Here is a 15550-nt window from a genome sequence, read left to right on the forward strand (position 1 = left end):
GGACACAGAAGCCAGGAACAGGCCCCACCCATGGCCAGCATCTCTCCAATCCGGGTCTTTATTGAAAGTGGCAGGAGCCTCTCAATATTCTATGAAAACTAACACCTTAACCTCAGAACATTTAGGGAAGCAAGGAAGTTCATTTTCTTTTAGAAAAAAAAAACAAAAACAAAAACCAACACCCCAGTTCTGGTTGACTTGAGTACTTTGGAGACACGGTACCTGATCAACACCACAAGGCCCATCTATGACCAACCGGCTTGGCCACTGGGGCCTCCGGGCAGGGGAGGAGGCAGACGGGCCAACAGTCCCCCACTCCTCAGTCCGGGACAGGGGGGAGGGATGATGGTGGTCGCAGCAGCACAGGTCAGACCTTCCTCCCTGTGCTCCTCAAGCAGCAGCACCCTTCAGCGGGTGGATGTCAGGTGGTTTCTGTTGTGCGAAAACCTGTGGAGAAGAATCCTGGCCTGGAGTGCAGGCTGGACGCGCGGCCAGCAGGGCAGTGGGCAGCTGCATGGGCGGGCCTAGGGGGAGAGATCCATACAGCCCGGTCTCCGGTGTGACAGCCACAGCAAGCGCCCTGGGCCTCACCTCTGCACCCGCTCCACCAGGTGAGCCATCAGCTTGTCCGAGATACCGGGGCAGGACTCCTCAGCCAGGCTGAAGGCGTTCTCCAGCTCCTCCAGCGCCCCCACGCCCCCACCGCTCTGCTTGTGCTTCTCCTTGAGCTGCAGACAGACCCCCAGGCACCTCACTGTGAGCTCCCGCAGGAGCACGGGGCCCTCAGTGGGGAGGCGCTCCCAGGAGGCCTGCGTCGGAGGCTCCCCGGCCCCTCCCTGGGGCCCGGCACCTGTACCGGAGACCAGAGTGGTCCTTCCCCACAAAGCTAGGATGGGCTGGGTCCTGGCAGCCCTGAGCCTGTAGCCAGGGCCTGGGGCATCCAGGAAAGGCAGGTGCTGCCCCGCCCCCACGCCCCAGGCAATATCAGGTCTTGGTTATCAAGAAGGGTCTCCAGCAGCCTCCTAGGCAGCTGTGGGCCAAGCGAACCACATGGCTTCCTCCCAACCGAGGGTCACAAAAGCCCATGGCTCAGGTCCAGCGGACTTGCAGACCACAACATCCCAACCCTCAGATGGAGGATGCCTGCCTTCCTTCAGACCTGGCAGATAGCAGGCAGAAACAGGCCAACCCCGCGCTCCCGCCACACCCCTCACAGAAACAAAAGGGGGAAAGGCCTGTGTTTCTCCCAGGAAACCCCTCTGCCAGCCTCGACCGCAGTCCCAGTCCACAGAATCAGGAGCCACAGGGGGTGCACTTGGCAAGCCAGATGCAGCCACGCTGTCCCCCCAACTTCCCCAAGGACACACCAGCACACACTGGGCAGGAGCTCCCACAGCCCACGCCCCACCCCACCAAGTCCCTCAAGGCCCACTCCATCCACTCAGAGCAGCCTAGGGTGCTCGTGGCCCTTGTGACAATCGCCACCTCTGGCCTCGCTGCCCCTGTGGGGACATGGTCCAGCTGAGCTCAAGCTCCTGGTGCCTAGCCCCTATGACAGGCCCTCTCTTGCTGCCAGCTCCTCTCCAACCTCCTCCCTGGGTGGGTGCTCTCCTGCCTGTAACCTCCCACTCTGCCACTTTCCTCAGAAAACCTCTCAGCATCAAGTCCTCTCTCCCTGGGCTCTGAGTGCTGTTGTCACCTAGGGTGGGAACCAGGCCCACGACCAGGGTGTGGGGGTACCTGGCTGCATCGTATTCCTGGGGTATTACCACTCATCAGCAGGTGACATGTAGAGTGACAGGACCACTGGGGAGTCACCCTTGAGGCCTCCCTGCCCTGGGATGGACACCCATCACCGAGAACTAAGCCTCCCAGGCTCTCTAAACAGGTGACCAGTCCCTCTGTTTGCAATTCAGAATAAAAGGTTACAGAACACTAATTTTGTTCAAGGACCCCAGCGGACTGAGAACACAGAAGGATCATATAAAGGTCCTTTGTCCCAGCCACTTCTCCTTTGCTTAGAAAGCCTGGCCCCCAGATCCTGGTCCAACCCCAGTGGGCTCCAAGGGGCCTGGAAACCACCCCCAACAGTGGCAGCTGGTCAGCACCCCTCATCATACACCTCATGTTAACACCGTGCAGAAAGTGTCTGGCCCTCACCTCTCCAAAGACAGGCCGGACCAGCGTGGATAGGCACTGGGACCTCGGCTGCCTCTTGACAGGCTCCGCTGACTGCAAGGTCAAGACCAGGGGCAGGGTGAACAGGGCAGAGAAGAATGCATGCTCCCAGGGGGCAGGTGTGCTCCCTCCCCCACATTTCTGTGCTCCTTACAAGGCAAAGCCTGGGGAAGCACCCACCCCAGGGTATCTGCCACCCCCAAAGCAGCTCCCCCACCCGCCCTGGCCAGGTCAGACCTTTTGGGGGCCATGCAGGGCAGTCCCCTTGTGCAGTTTGCTGTGTGGGCTTGGCCGGATGGTGGGGGGGAACGTCCAGATGGGACCCTGCTCTCCGTCCTCAGCATCTGCATCACTGGAGCAGAAGATGAAGGGCTGTGAGGGTCCTCGGGGCTGAGGGTCCCAAGTCCCACACCTTCTCGAGCCTCCCATTTATTTTGGAGGCAACCTCATGGCCCTAAATGCTACGTAGGCCCTCCTGGGCTTCAGGGGCCCGTGACCGTGAGGCTGTGCCCCGTCCACAAGGGCCCCTACATGTCTGAGTCCTCGGAGCTGGACTCCTCGCCGTGCCCCTCTGACTTCCAGCGCTTGTAGCGGTCGATGAGCTCAGTGAGGAAGGAGGTCTTCTTGGTGTAGCGCGCGAGGAACTTGTGCTTCAGGAGCTCCTTGGCAGTGGGCCGCTGCAGGGCGGAAGGACGCAGGTCACTGGGTGTCAGGGACATTGGAGCTCTGCTTTCGGGCCCCAGGGCTCCCTGCTCCCCGGGGCACCTGGTGGGAAGAGGCAACTGAGGGGGCGGGACACGCCTTCCACCCCCTGGTGTACCCACTCCACAAGCTTCTCTAGAGCTAGCTCCTGATAGGTCCCACCCGGATCAGGAAGGGCTTAGGGCGGGGGGTGGGGGGGGGACCTGGCCCAAGGAAGGGGCCAGGTTTCAGAGCAGCTCAGGCCCCTCCCAGCCTACCCCAAGAGCCAGGGCTTACGAATCGGGGGTCTTTGTTGAGGCAGGCCTCCACAAACTCCTTGAAGGGCTTGCTATGGTGGCCCTCCAGGGTGGGCGGGCTGTTCTTGGGGATCAGGAACAGGACGCGCATGGGGTGGAGGTCAGAGTTCGGAGGCTCGCCCTTGGCCAGCTCAATGGCTGTGATCCCCAGCGACCAGATGTCAGCCTGGACAGAGACCCACACAGGACCATGGCTGCTGGAAGTTCCCCAGGCTGTGCCACAGCCACCCTTCTCCCTGCCACCATGCCCACCTTGAAGTCATAGGCCGACTGCTTGATGACCTCGGGTGCCATCCAGAAAGGGGTGCCCACAAATGTGTTCCTCTTGATCTGCGTGTCCGTGAGCTGCCCCGCCACCCCAAAGTCCGCCAGCTTCACGTCACCCTGCTCTGAGAGCAGCACGTTGGCAGCTGCTCAACACAGGACAGCGGGTGTCACCTTCGACCCTGTGCCGGGCCCCACCCTGTACACAGCTGCCCGAGGAAGCACACCGCCACCTGGGGACACCAGCTCATCCATTTCAGGGACCTGAGCTTTCCTCTTTAGCCAGTGGGCCAGAGACCCAGGTGAGTAGCTGCAGGCACAGGGGGCCCCAATGTCTCATGACAAACCCTGGGAGCAGAGCCACGGCACAACAGGCAGAGGGAACTCTTGACCCTTGGCCTCACACTCCCCACAGCCTCCCCGGTGCCTCCCCGGCTTAGCAGGGCTGGCTCCCAGGGTGGGGCAGACACTCGGATGCGGGACTACGGGCAAGGACTGTCCTTCCTGACAAGGTTGCAAAGTTAGCGTTGGCCCCGTACAGGGACAGGCGACTACTGTCTATTCGACAGAACTGCTCAGTTTCTGACGCCAGAAGCGTCGAGCTACAGGGCCCCAGGCCCCCAGCAGCCCCACCCAGATGCCCCCCCTCACAGCTACCTGCCACCTCCCACCCTGGCACTTCTAGGGTCGGGGGGGGGGGTGTCACAGGGACCTTTGATGTCTCGGTGGATCTTGCGCTCCGAGTGCAAGTAGTCCAGGCCCTTCAGGATCTCCCGCAGGATGGTGGCGATGTAGGTCTCCTCCAGGGGGCCAGGTTTGAGCTGCAAAGGAGGTGTGGCAGGGCCTCAGGCACCCCCAAACACAGACCAGCCCTTCCTTCCATGTCCCTCCAGACCCACTGCCAGGGCCCTAACTCGACCCCCTCTCTACCCAGGGAGGGGCTACCCTGCGGACAGCAGGGACCTCCCGTTCCCTGAACAACTCCTGGATGAGAAGAAGCCTCACGCACTGAGCCAGGTGGGAGCAGGGGAGACTCTTGAGAACGCACACCCTGCTTTCTTCTTTCTTGCAAAGGCGGTCCCGGCCACACTGCTGGGCCTGTCTGCCTGGGGGCCCCCACTCGCCTGCATCCCACAGGCGCAGGACCCCCTCAGCAGAAAGGGACCGCCAACAGCAATTTGTGTTTGGCCTTAAATGGCTCCTAACCAACACGTACTACACCAGGACAGCAAGGGAGAGGCGGCCGGGGGTCCCCAGTGGTCTGGCAGTGCTGCCAGGATAGCCCCACAGCAACCTTCTTCTGTCTGCTCCTGCCCACGGCAAGCTGCCCGCTGCTGCCCACCGTTGCGGCCTACACCTCACCAGGTCCAACGCAGAACCGCCGCCCAGATACTCCATGATGATCCACAGCTTCGTGCTCTGGGATCAGAGAAACACCTGTCAGCACAGGGCAGAGAACAAAGCGGGACAGCGGGGCCAGGCCCCCAGGACACACACTCCCCAGCAGCGGTGACTTGGGCCTCCAGCCCCTCCAGCCCACAAAAGGGACCCACCAGCCCCATTCAGCTCCACTCCCATCAAACCCCCAATGCAACCACTTTGCAGATGGACCAGTGGCCAAGTCCACTATGCCAACCCCCCATCAAAAACCAGACCAGGAAAATGGCAGGCCCAGTCAGCACTCGGCCCCACGTACCTGCATCCCAAGCATCCCCCTTCCCCCTGGGAAGGACCCCCAGAAGCTGGCACTCCCCTGGGCTCCGGCTGCAGGGGGCCTAGAGTGACCCTGGCAGGGCTTCCCAGACACTGGGAACGCTGCCCCGGCCCTGGAGATGCCCACAGCCAGGGGGTAGGTCACCATGGCCCCTTCACAGCTAACCAGACCCCACTCACATCCCACATGCCCACCTGGCCCTTGGGGCAGCTGTTTTTGGGTGACCCACTCCACTGTGAAGTTGGGTCTATGTTCAACTGCTGCAGTCCCTCACCTTTCAGACCAGGCCTCTCCATCCCACTGTCCCCCAGCGGCAGGGGCAGACCCAACCAAGGCCTTCTGAGCAGGTATAGGGGCTTCCAGGGGCCCCTCAGCTCCAACCACACGGAACACTGGGCATTATCACTCCAGCCCTCCAGACGCAGGCTGGGCCAGGGTTGGCTGTCCCCAGCCTCCATCTAAGCAGGCCCAGCACAGAGCAAGCCCGCCCACCAGGCACCTTCAGGTAGGAGCCGAAGTAGCGGGTGATGTACGGGCTGTCACACTGGCTGAGCACAGTGATCTCCTGCTGAATGTCCTCGATCTCGTCCTCGGCCTCCTCCAGGTCGATGATTTTGATGGCCACCACCTCCTTGGTGCGGTTGTCAATGCCCTTGTACACCTCCCCAAAGGAGCCCTTGCCGATACGGTCCAGCTTGGTGAAGAGCTCCTCGGGGTCCACACGCGAGTGCTGCGGGGACACATGGTGGGCAGCCGGTCAAGGGGGTGGCAGGACGGGCCGAGGTGACCATCCCCAAAACGAGGAGCCAAGGAAATCACCCACATTCTCTTCTCCTTTCTTCTTTTATCTCTTTTTGTTCAGAAAAACTAAATGTACCCTCCACACAAAGGACAAGATCCTCTGAGAGCAGAGCAACCCGGGCCCTGGGCAAGGGCTCAGGGCATGGAGAGGTAGGAGGACCATAAAGGGCCCACACATGGGGAGGACCAAGTGAGGCACAACACATGTAAAGGGACATGGGGACAGCGAGGCCATCCCGTATGACAGCGGGGACAGTGAGGCCATCCCGTGCGACAGTGGGGACGGCAGCAAGGCCATCCCCTATGACAGCAGGGACAATAAGGCTGTCCTGTGCAACCGCGGGGACAGCGAGGCCGTCCAGTGCGACAGCGAGGCCATCCCATGCAACAGTGGGAAACAGTGGGGACAACAGTGAGAGTGTCTCTCATGAACCACAGGCCTAGTTAGTAAGAACAGACCCATGCTGCCTCTTCCCTTGTAACAAACATGCCACACTAAAGTAAGCCTCGAAGGGTGCCTGGGTGGCTCAGTTGGTCTGCCTTCGACTCAGGTCATGATCCCAGGGTCCTGGGATGGAGCCCCAAGTCATGCTCCCTGCCGAGCAGGGAGCCTGCTTCTCCCTCTCACACTCCCCTTACTTGTGCTGTCAAATAAATACATACAACCTTTTAAAAAAATAAAATAAAGCAAGCCTTGAGATATTAGTAGCAGGTGGAGATCCTCAGGGGGAGTGGGGGGAATGGGCAGCGCTCGCTCACTCTCCTGTGAGCCCAGAAGACTCAAACAACAAAGTCTATGAATTAAAACAGAAAACCCAGCACACATTATCCGGGTTTTCCCTGCACACCTGCAAGCCACACCCCCAGGAAGGGCTCCCTTTCTCGCTCCCGATCAGTCCTCAGGACAGCTACACGCTGACCCCAGCACAAAGCTGAAGACCAATGCTCTCCTGAATGCTGAATCCCGGATGTACAAGCATCCCAGACGACTGCACAGTCCCAGGGCTGAAATTCCAACAAGGTCTGAGGGGTGCTGAGTGGCTGGGACAGAGGGTGCCCAGCCGTCTGAGCAACAGGACACAGCCAACAGAGGGGCGCCCATCCATTGGCTAAGATGGCTCAATGTGGGGGCTCCATGCAGGATGGCAACACCCTAGGGGGCCCCCAGCCCCTGCCCACATGGCTCCCTAGGCTCCTGAGAACACCGAGCCACTATGTTTTCAGAGTCAGAGTCAGTCGGCACAGTACCAGAGAGACGAGATGGGGCTGGGAGCCCTGGGACCCAAGCAGGGGTTTGGGGCCTGGGGCAGAGGTGAGGGTAGGGCCTACTATCTTGTCCAGACAGGGGCAGAAAGGGCCTCCCCAAGCCCAGGGACTCAGACTCACAGAGAGTCGGCTCCGTCCCCACATCCCCAAGCACCTATCAACAAGGGGGCGTCTTGGTGCCAATCTAGAAAGCTGAGGCATAAAAGGAAAACAAATCCCAGCTCAGCGTGCCTCATCAGCACTGAGGGCTCAGCCAGGCCCAGCCAGTTACGGAACGTGGCTGTCCTCAGGTCCTCACCGGAACCGGCAGCCCAGTCCCAAGTCAGTGCACACAGCGGACAAGGCGCAGCGTATGTATGTGGCCAAGCTCTGGCGAGTCCTCAGAGCCACAGCTGCAGGCTTCAGAGGGACACAGAGAGCCGAGCGCCACTCAGGTCCCTCGCGCCCAGCTGCCAGGCAGCTCCGCTCCTGCTGCACATGCTCTGAAGGAAACCGGAGCACGCCAGGCCTGCGGCTGCGAGTCACAACTGCTCAGTGGTCTTCATGGTGTGCATGGGGTGAGATCACAAGATCAGAACTCACCCAACTCAAGAGAGAAGCCTAGCAGGGGGGTAGCCATCAGCTCCAGGACCATGGGCTGCCAGCTGGCAGTCAGCATGAACACAACTTCCTGCCAAGGCAGAGCCATCTCTGCCTTCGGTGGGAGGAGCTCACCATCCCATGCTCAGTCCCAGGCTTCTCAGGGAAATGTGGTCCAGGATATAGTCCCTGAGGCCCACACAGCCCCTTCCCACCTTCCCAAAGGCTCCTTCAGTTTGCTCAGCCATCAGCGCCTATTCAGTGCCCCACCCCCGCCCCCGGAGTGCAGTCCACCACGCCGGAGTCAGACAGGCTGCCACAGCCCCATGGGACACCCCAAGAGCAATGCCCAGTAACTCCAGTCCATCTGATGCTGTGACAGTGTCCTCTGTCGCTGGAGAGAAAGTCCCTCTCCTTAAGGCGGCCTCAGAGAAGAGCTGGGGAAGGCAGGGCTGACACCCAGCAGCACCGACAAGCCCCAGAGCACCCCCAGCTCCTCAGGGTCCCCTGCCCCCCACACCCCTGCTGAGAACACCACGTCAGTCCCCACGCAGGTCTGAACGTGTGTCTGTCTGACCCACCACAGCAACCCAACCAGGAAAACCCCCCGATGAGGCACTCATACCTCCACTCACCTGGGAGAACACAGGAAACCTGCAGTCAGAGTTCCAGGCCCCGGCCCCCAATTCTCACCCTCCTGGAGTCCCCACCACTGTAGGCCAGTCAGCTCAGCAGACAGTGTGACAGGAATGCCCCTGTCTAGGACCCTCACACAAGGATACCACAGGGTCCCTGTGTTTGCAGCTCCAGCAGGAAGGAAAGGCAGGCAGCTCCCGGATCTGGGCTGCTTTTCTAGGCCTTTTTCTAGGTCTGGGGCCACCACCTGGCAGCAAGTCTGCTGTTCATGTCACCCCACAAAATGAAGGGAGCGAAGCCATTCCCAGACAGCACCCGACAGGTGGGGCAGCCATGGTGCCAGGACACCTGCAGCCATTCTGGCCCCGCGGGCAGGGCATGAACTATCAAGGCAGAGGGGAGACGACTGCGGTGGGAGCACAGCCTGTGGGGAAGCAGGACCAACACAGCCACAATGACCACTGCCTCCAGAGAAAACCAGGCTTCCCGTCACTGACAGAGGCTGAGCCTACTGCCCTCTGAAAGGACAGAAGGCTTCCTTCCCCTGGGGTCCCTTCCCCAGCTCCTCCCGCCTACACCCCGGCAGCAGGTGTGACCTGGCCGCCCAGCCCTGACACCAAGCACCATCGGCCCACAGGGACAGATGTGGCTCACAGCTCCGATTTCTCATCCTGGGACCCACGGGAACTACTCCCACAGCATTTTTTTTCTTGCTGTATTCCAAGGAGGAAAATAAGAATGGTAAAGGATATTTCTGTTCCACTTCCAGAAGAAATGAAGCCTTGAAGACAGATCCTGCCATCTGATTACGGGACAACTGAGAGCTTCAGCCCCACACAGACTTGGATTTGAAGCCTCAATCTATCACTTTTTAGCCAACGAACATTTCTAAGCATCAAGTTTTTAAATCTAGGGTAACAAGAGCCCCTGTGTGATAAGGGTGCTGGAGGAATTACAGAAGATAAAACACGTAAAAGGCTTAGCACAAGGAGTGACGGACTCTAACGCCCTATTAATGTGTCCTGGATGCTTAAGTGTCATGTAAGTGAGTTTTTTTTTTCCAACTCAATTTTTTTTTCTAGTCAGCACCTCTGCATCTGAAGTATGGAAATAAATCCCAGAGCCCATGACACGTGGTCGCGTGGCATCATGTGGAGGTGGGAACAATAGTGGTGGGAGTTACAAGGTGGGGCTTGACGAAGTCACTCAGCACATGCCCCACTCCCTCCCCAGGTGCCTTCCCCAAAGCTCCTGTCACTCACCAGAACCAGGACTAGGCTGAGTCCGGGTGCAACTCTGTCCTATGCTCTCAAAAACAAGCTGGAGGCCGACTTTCCTCCAGTGTCACAGGCATGTGGTTTACCAGACACCAGTGTCAAAACGAACGAAGAACTTGCTAGCTTTGCTGAGCATGGGTCAGCAAGGCCCGGTCCCCATGTGCTGGTCCAGGATGCCCTGCTCAACCCTGGGTCTAGAGCTGAGCCCCTCTCTGGCTCCTCTTCCCCCAAGTCCGGTCCATAGGCCTCCTGCTCCTCCCTCGTCCCAGTCCCCCGCCACCCCCACCCCCACATTCAGCACTCAGAGGGAAGCAAAGGGTGCTGACCACCCCAACCCCAGCAGTATACCTAAACCTTGCCCAAGACAACTCTTCAAGGAGAACAGAGCCAAGCACAGAAGAAAACCCGGCTGTCGGAGTGGTTTCCTCGACTTCACGTCAGCCTCAGCTTACGCTTGTTTCGAAGTAACAGGAGGGGGCACAGATGACCAGCCCCCATGCTGGCCGCCCCGACCCTACCCTCCCACCGCCAGCAGCGGGTACTCGCTCCACGTACACTCAGGGCACACCACGGAAGGCCCCCTGGGGTCAGCAGGTTAACATGTAAGGCCACACCTCCAGGAGGCTTGGGGTGGGGAAGGGCAGGAATGATCAATCAGAAACGATGCACAGCAGGCACTCCCCCCCCCCCCCCCCCCCCCGCGCGCCGTGCAAGACTTCCAGCCCAGGGGGTGCCTGGGTGGCTCAGTGGGTTAAGCTGTTGTCTTCGGCTCAGGCCATAATCTCTGGGTCCTGGGATCGAGCCCCGCATCAAGCCCTGCATGGGGCTCTCTCCTCGGCAGGGAGCCTGCTTCCCTTCCTCTCTCTCTGCCTGCCTTTCTGCCTACTTGTGATCTCTGTCTGTCAAATAAATAAATAAAAAATCTTAAAAAAAAAAAAAAAGACTTCCAGCCCAGGTGACACAGGTTCTTCCCAGCAGCACTCTCATCCCCCTCAAGAGAGACTCTCGGCTCCGCATAATGCTACTCAGTCACATCCCAGCTCCTGCCTGCCTGTTCACAAGGAGTCCCCCCAGCCTCTGCCCCAGCCAAATGTGGCCACCTTGGTCCAGTCACATGGTCTAGTGTGGACCCCGACCTTCCAAGACCCTCCCAATGGGAAGATCCATGTTCCCAAGGAGTCCCGCCTCAGCGGCCCAGACCTGCGCCTGAGATAAGGCTCTGCAGGCACTCCACGGTCCTCCACGGGAGCTGCTTCCACAAGTCTGTGCCCCCCCCTCGACGGCTCCCCGGCCCGGGGATGTGCATCACCCGGGCCCCGACCAACGTCTGCCCTTTGGACCCTCTCCTTTGCGGGCCCCGCGCTTTGGAAACCCCAGGACGAGTTTCAGGAGAGACACCCCTTAGTGACACAAATGCTGGCCAGTGCTCCTGTCTCTGTGAGTTCGGGCGGGCCTCTCGCTCCCCAGAAACCCAATTCTTACCTGGTTGGCAAATCCCCTGAGGTGAGCCATGTCTGCGATGCCCTCAGACCATCCGTGGCGGCCCCAGGACGCCCCGAGGTCCCGCCTGGAGACTCTGGAACCCGGCTTCCTCGCTTCAGTCAACTGGAAGGAGAGCAGGTCCGCTCCACGTTCCACTGGGACGCACGGGGCTTCCCCTGGCCAGGCGCCCCCACCCATGTCGCCCCTTGAGGGCCTCACCCACCGGGCCCGCTGTGCCCCACCCAGGGCCGCGTGCCGGGGCCCCCGGACGCCCGCTACGGCTGAGCCCCGCCCTCAGCGCCCTACCCCACCCGAACCCCGCCCCTCCCGCGCCCGGCCCCCCCCACCAGCCCCGCCCAGGGTCCCTCAGCACCGTCCACCCGCCCCACGGTCCCTACTGCCCGACCCTCTCCCACCGCCCGGCCCCCTACTCAACCGCCCCAGGCGCGGGCCCACCCGGCAGCGCGCCCACCTCCGGGGGGCTCCATCCCGGCCTCCCCCGGCCCGCTCCTCAGTGCCCGCGAAGGCTCCCACCCGCAGCCTCCTCTCGCCCGAGGACACCCGGGCCCTCTACCCCGCGAAGCAGTGGCAGTGGCGGCGGCGGCCGGAGAAAGCCCAGCGGCGTCCACGGCAAGAGCGGTGCGCGATGACGTGACTTGGTGCGGGGTTCTCTGGGACACCGAGTCCCACCGCTCAATCCGGGTTCGGGTGTCTGCGGGCGCTGGACTACAACTCCCGCTAAACCTCGGGGCAGGGCGGTGTCGCGGGGGTCTCTGGGACTCCGAGTCGGGCTTCCTGAGCGGCTCTAGACCACGTCTCCCAGCAGGCCATGGGGAGGGGCGCGCCTGGAGGCGGGGCCAGGTGGGGGCAGAGCAGCCTAGGGTTGGGGCCGCCCAGCGCGGTGCGTGCCCCTACCCCTCCTCCCTCCCCTTCCCGCCCTCCTCCTCCTGTTCTCCCCGCGCCCTCCCTTCCCCACCTGCCTCCATCCTCCTCCCACTCCCGCTTCGTCCTCCCTCCCAGTACCCTGCATCCCCATCTGCCCTTCCCTCCCCTTACCCCCACCCCCTTTCTGTCCTCCGTCCTGGTCCCTTCCATCCACCTCCCCTCCTTCTGCTCTTCATCCTCTCCTTACTCCCCTCTCTCTCCCTCCTCTGCTCCACCATGGAGGGCATTTGGTGATGCCCTATTCTGTAGGCTGTGGCCAGTTGGGCCACCCAAGTATCTCTGGAGGGACTGACTGAGAAACAATGTGGGGCACACTAGCCACGCACTACTGTTCAGCCCGCAAAAGGAAGGACATTCTGACACCTGCTGTAACATAGGCGAACCTAGAGAACGTCATGCTAAGTGCAGCAAGCCAGATACAGAAGGGAAAATATTGTATGGTTTGCACATATATGAAGTCCCTAAAGAAGCCAAATTTATAGAGATAGAGAGTATATATGGTGGGCATCAGGATCGGATCTGCGGGAGGGGAAATGGGGAGTTAATGTTTAACGGACACAGTTTCTGTTTGGCAAGACAAAGAGTTGTGAAGATTGGTTGCACAACAGTGCAAATGTACTGAGAACTGTTAAGATGGGGGACATCTGGGTGGCTCAGTCAATCAAGCCTCTGCCTTTCTGTCTGGGTTGTGATCCCAGGCTCCTGGGATGGAGCTGGCTTGGGGCTCCTTGCTTGGCAGGGTGTCTGCTTCTCGCTCTGCCTGCTCTGCCTGCAGCTCCCCCTGCTTGTGCCATCTCTCTCTCTCTCTGACAAATAAAATCCTTTTAAAAAAATTTAAAAAAAACTGTTAAGATGGTAGGTTTTATGTTATATGTATTATATCACAATTTAAAGGAGGAAAAAAAGGAAATTGAAAAGGAATTAAGTTCTGACCATGTTACATGAACCTTGAAAGCATTATGCCAGGGGTGCCTGGGCAGCTCAGTTGGTGAAGCATCCACCTTTTGCTCAAGTCATAATCCCTGGGTCCTGGGATCAAGCCTCCCTCTGCCACTCCTCCCTCGCCTCCCCCCACCCCACACCCCTGCCTCGCTTGTGCTCTATCTCTCTATCAAATAAATAATTAATAAAATCTTTTTTTTTTAAAGAAAAAAAAAACATTATTCCGGGGGGCACCTGGGTGGCTCAATTGGTTAAGCATGTGACCCTTGGTTTCAGCTCAGGTCATGGTCTCATGGGTCATGGATTCTCTCCCTTTACCGCTCCCCCTACTCATGCTTGCACGTTCTCTCTCTCTCGAATGAATAAATAAATCTTTAAAGAAAATTATGCCAGGTAGATGAAGTGAAAAGAAGGGCCCCAATGTACATAGCAGCAATGGCCGCAGTCACCAAACTGTGGAAAGAGCCAAACTGCCCTTCAACAGACGAATGGATAAAGAAGATATGGTCCATATATACTATGGAGTATTATGCCTCCATCAGAAAGAATGAATACCCAACTTTTGTATCAACATGGATCAGACTGGAGGAGATTATGCTGAGTGAAATAAATCAAGCAGAGAAAAGTCAATTACCATATGGTCTCACTTATTTGTGGAGCATAAGGAATAACACGGAGGACATTGGGGGAAGGAGAGAAGGGAGTTGGGGGAAATAGGAGGGGGAGAGGAACCATGAGAGACTGTGGACTCTGAGAAACAAACTCGGGGTTTTGGAGGTGAGGGGTGTGGGGGGTTGGGTGAGCCTGGTGGTGGGTATTAAGGAGAGCACTTATTGCATGGAGCACTGGGTGTGGTGCATAAACAAGGAATCTTGGAACACTGAAAAAATAAAGTTTAAGTAAAAAAAAATTATGCCAGCAGACTTAAGCCACTCAAAAAGTGGAAAATGTTATATGATTGCATACATATGAGGCATCAAGAATAGGCCAATTCAAAACACAGAAAGAAGAGAGGTTTCCAGGGCCTGGGGAGGGGAATGGGGAATTATTACTGAAAGGTCCCCCACTAATGGGTCCGTGATGAAAGAAGCGAGGCTGATACAAAGCAAACGTCAAGCAAAGCTTTATTTCTCTCCAAGCATCAAGAATCAAACCGACCGGCCGGGGCCACCCCTTACAAAGAGGTGACCTCTCTCTGCCTTACAGACTAGCTTTTAAGGGCAAAGGCCATGTGGTTGGGCCTGGCCACACACAGGTGGCCAATGAGATTGTAACACACAGAGAAAGCTGCACAGTCCTGCTAGGTCACACATAAGTGACCACTTGAATTACAATTTACCCTATAGTAGATATTTGAACTAGCCTATCACCTTGGTCAGAATTGGCGCCCAAAAGGCGGGACCCACTCCTTGGTAGCTAGGGAGACAGTACACGCCCCCACTGATTGGATACCTCCACCTGGCCTGACCCACCCTTGTATTTGGGCTTTGTTATCTGGGACTGGTTTCCCAGGCTTGCCTTTAAGTAAGTCCCCTGTGTGTGGGGGGGACAGGATCAGTTTAAGTTTTACTGCATAAACAATAAAATGACTGTTTAATCCAAGATGGAATCACTCTGGCTAAATAGGCCCTTACATTCCCCCCTTTTCTTTGGAAATTAGTCAAATCTTTGACTTTTCAGCCAGTTCTATGTCCTCGTTTGCCAGACTGTCTTTAATGACTCCAGTGTGATTTACCCAGAAACAGCATTTCTATCCTAGGGCTAAGCAGAGCCCCCCTTTTCTAGAAATAGTATGTCAAGCCTTCTTCTATTTTGCAATTGTCTATATCTCCCACCTATACCTTAACAATAGGAGCAACAATGAACTTAATTAACTCATTGTTTTTTTGAGTCTTAGCTGTAGTCCAAGATTGGCGGGGTCCATCGGCAGTGACACCCATCTCTGGGGGGCATCCTCATCCTCAGCTCGTTTGATGTGACCCGCGCGAATCCAGGCCCCAAATCCCTCAACTTCCACCGCCGTGGGGGTGGCTGGGATGACAGCAAATGGTCCCTTCCAGCGAGGCTCCAAGTTTCCCACTTGGTGGTGGCGTATCCAAACCAAGTCCCTGGGTTGGTAAGGATGTGGTTCCACCTCCCGTCTCCATCCCAGTGTGGGCAGTTCGGATCCCTGCACTTGCTCCTTCCAAGACAGATTGCAACTCCTATAGTGACTGGAGTACAGATTGATCAATCATTTCTGCTAGGGCAACCTCTTGTAGCCCAGGGCAGAGCCGGGGAGGGGGGGGGTCTCCTGAACATTATTTCAAATGGGGTCACCTTGTTTACGTAGGGTGTACATCGTGCCCCGAGGAGGGAGAAAGGAAGGAGATCCACCCATCCACCGCCAGTCTCCAGAATTAACTTTGTCAAGGTCTCTTTAAGAGTCTGGTTCATTCTCTCTATTTGCCCGGAGCTCTGGGGTCGGT

General features: G+C 58.1%; 1 protein-coding gene and 1 long non-coding RNA gene across 4 annotated transcripts; one reads left to right on the plus strand and one right to left on the minus strand.

Moving 5' to 3' along the window:
* The first annotated feature begins 332 nt into the window (after positions 1 to 332).
* LOC116867842 lies at positions 333 to 7547 on the plus strand. The gene is made up of 3 exons (XR_004382669.1): positions 333 to 366; positions 1307 to 1309; positions 7537 to 7547. It is a non-coding gene; the product is annotated as an uncharacterized LOC116867842 (long non-coding RNA).
* STK25 (serine/threonine kinase 25) lies at positions 362 to 11806 on the minus strand. 3 transcript variants are annotated; one of them, XM_032857717.1, is made up of 12 exons: positions 11668 to 11806; positions 11196 to 11318; positions 5654 to 5884; positions 4803 to 4859; positions 4153 to 4261; positions 3429 to 3586; positions 3157 to 3342; positions 2710 to 2855; positions 2416 to 2530; positions 2161 to 2232; positions 592 to 728; positions 362 to 447 (listed from the first exon to the last, which is right to left on the minus strand). In XM_032857717.1, the coding sequence occupies exons 2-12, from the start codon at positions 11223 to 11225 to the stop codon at positions 408 to 410; spliced, it is 1281 nt and encodes a 426-aa protein (XP_032713608.1). In that variant the 5' UTR covers positions 11226 to 11318; positions 11668 to 11806; the 3' UTR covers positions 362 to 407. The 3 variants fall into 3 exon arrangements, with proteins under 3 accessions (XP_032713608.1, XP_032713609.1, XP_032713607.1); XM_032857718.1 differs by having other exon boundaries at positions 11730 to 11778; XM_032857716.1 differs by lacking the exon at positions 11668 to 11806 and having other exon boundaries at positions 11196 to 11389.
* Between the last annotated feature and the right edge of the window lie 3744 nt (positions 11807 to 15550).

Source organism: Lontra canadensis, unplaced genomic scaffold, assembly GCF_010015895.1.
Source record: "Lontra canadensis isolate GAN:19392208 unplaced genomic scaffold, GSC_riverotter_1.0 scaffold13, whole genome shotgun sequence".
Taxonomy (NCBI): domain Eukaryota; kingdom Metazoa; phylum Chordata; class Mammalia; order Carnivora; family Mustelidae; genus Lontra; species Lontra canadensis.

What these genes read in the sequence shown, in the direction of transcription:
- STK25 (XM_032857717.1), bottom strand. Translation starts at nt 11,225, where the DNA reads ATGGCTCACCTCAGGGGATTTGCCAACCAG. An exon ending in GCGGTTCTGCGTTGGACCTG is followed by an intron (nt 4,262 to 4,802) that starts GTGAGGTGTAGG and finishes CCTCCTTTGCAG; the next exon opens with CTCAAACCTGGCCCCCTGGA. An exon ending in TCCGGCCTGTCTTTGGAGAG is followed by an intron (nt 729 to 2,160) that starts GTGAGGGCCAGA and finishes GTCTGTCTGCAG; the next exon opens with CTCAAGGAGAAGCACAAGCA.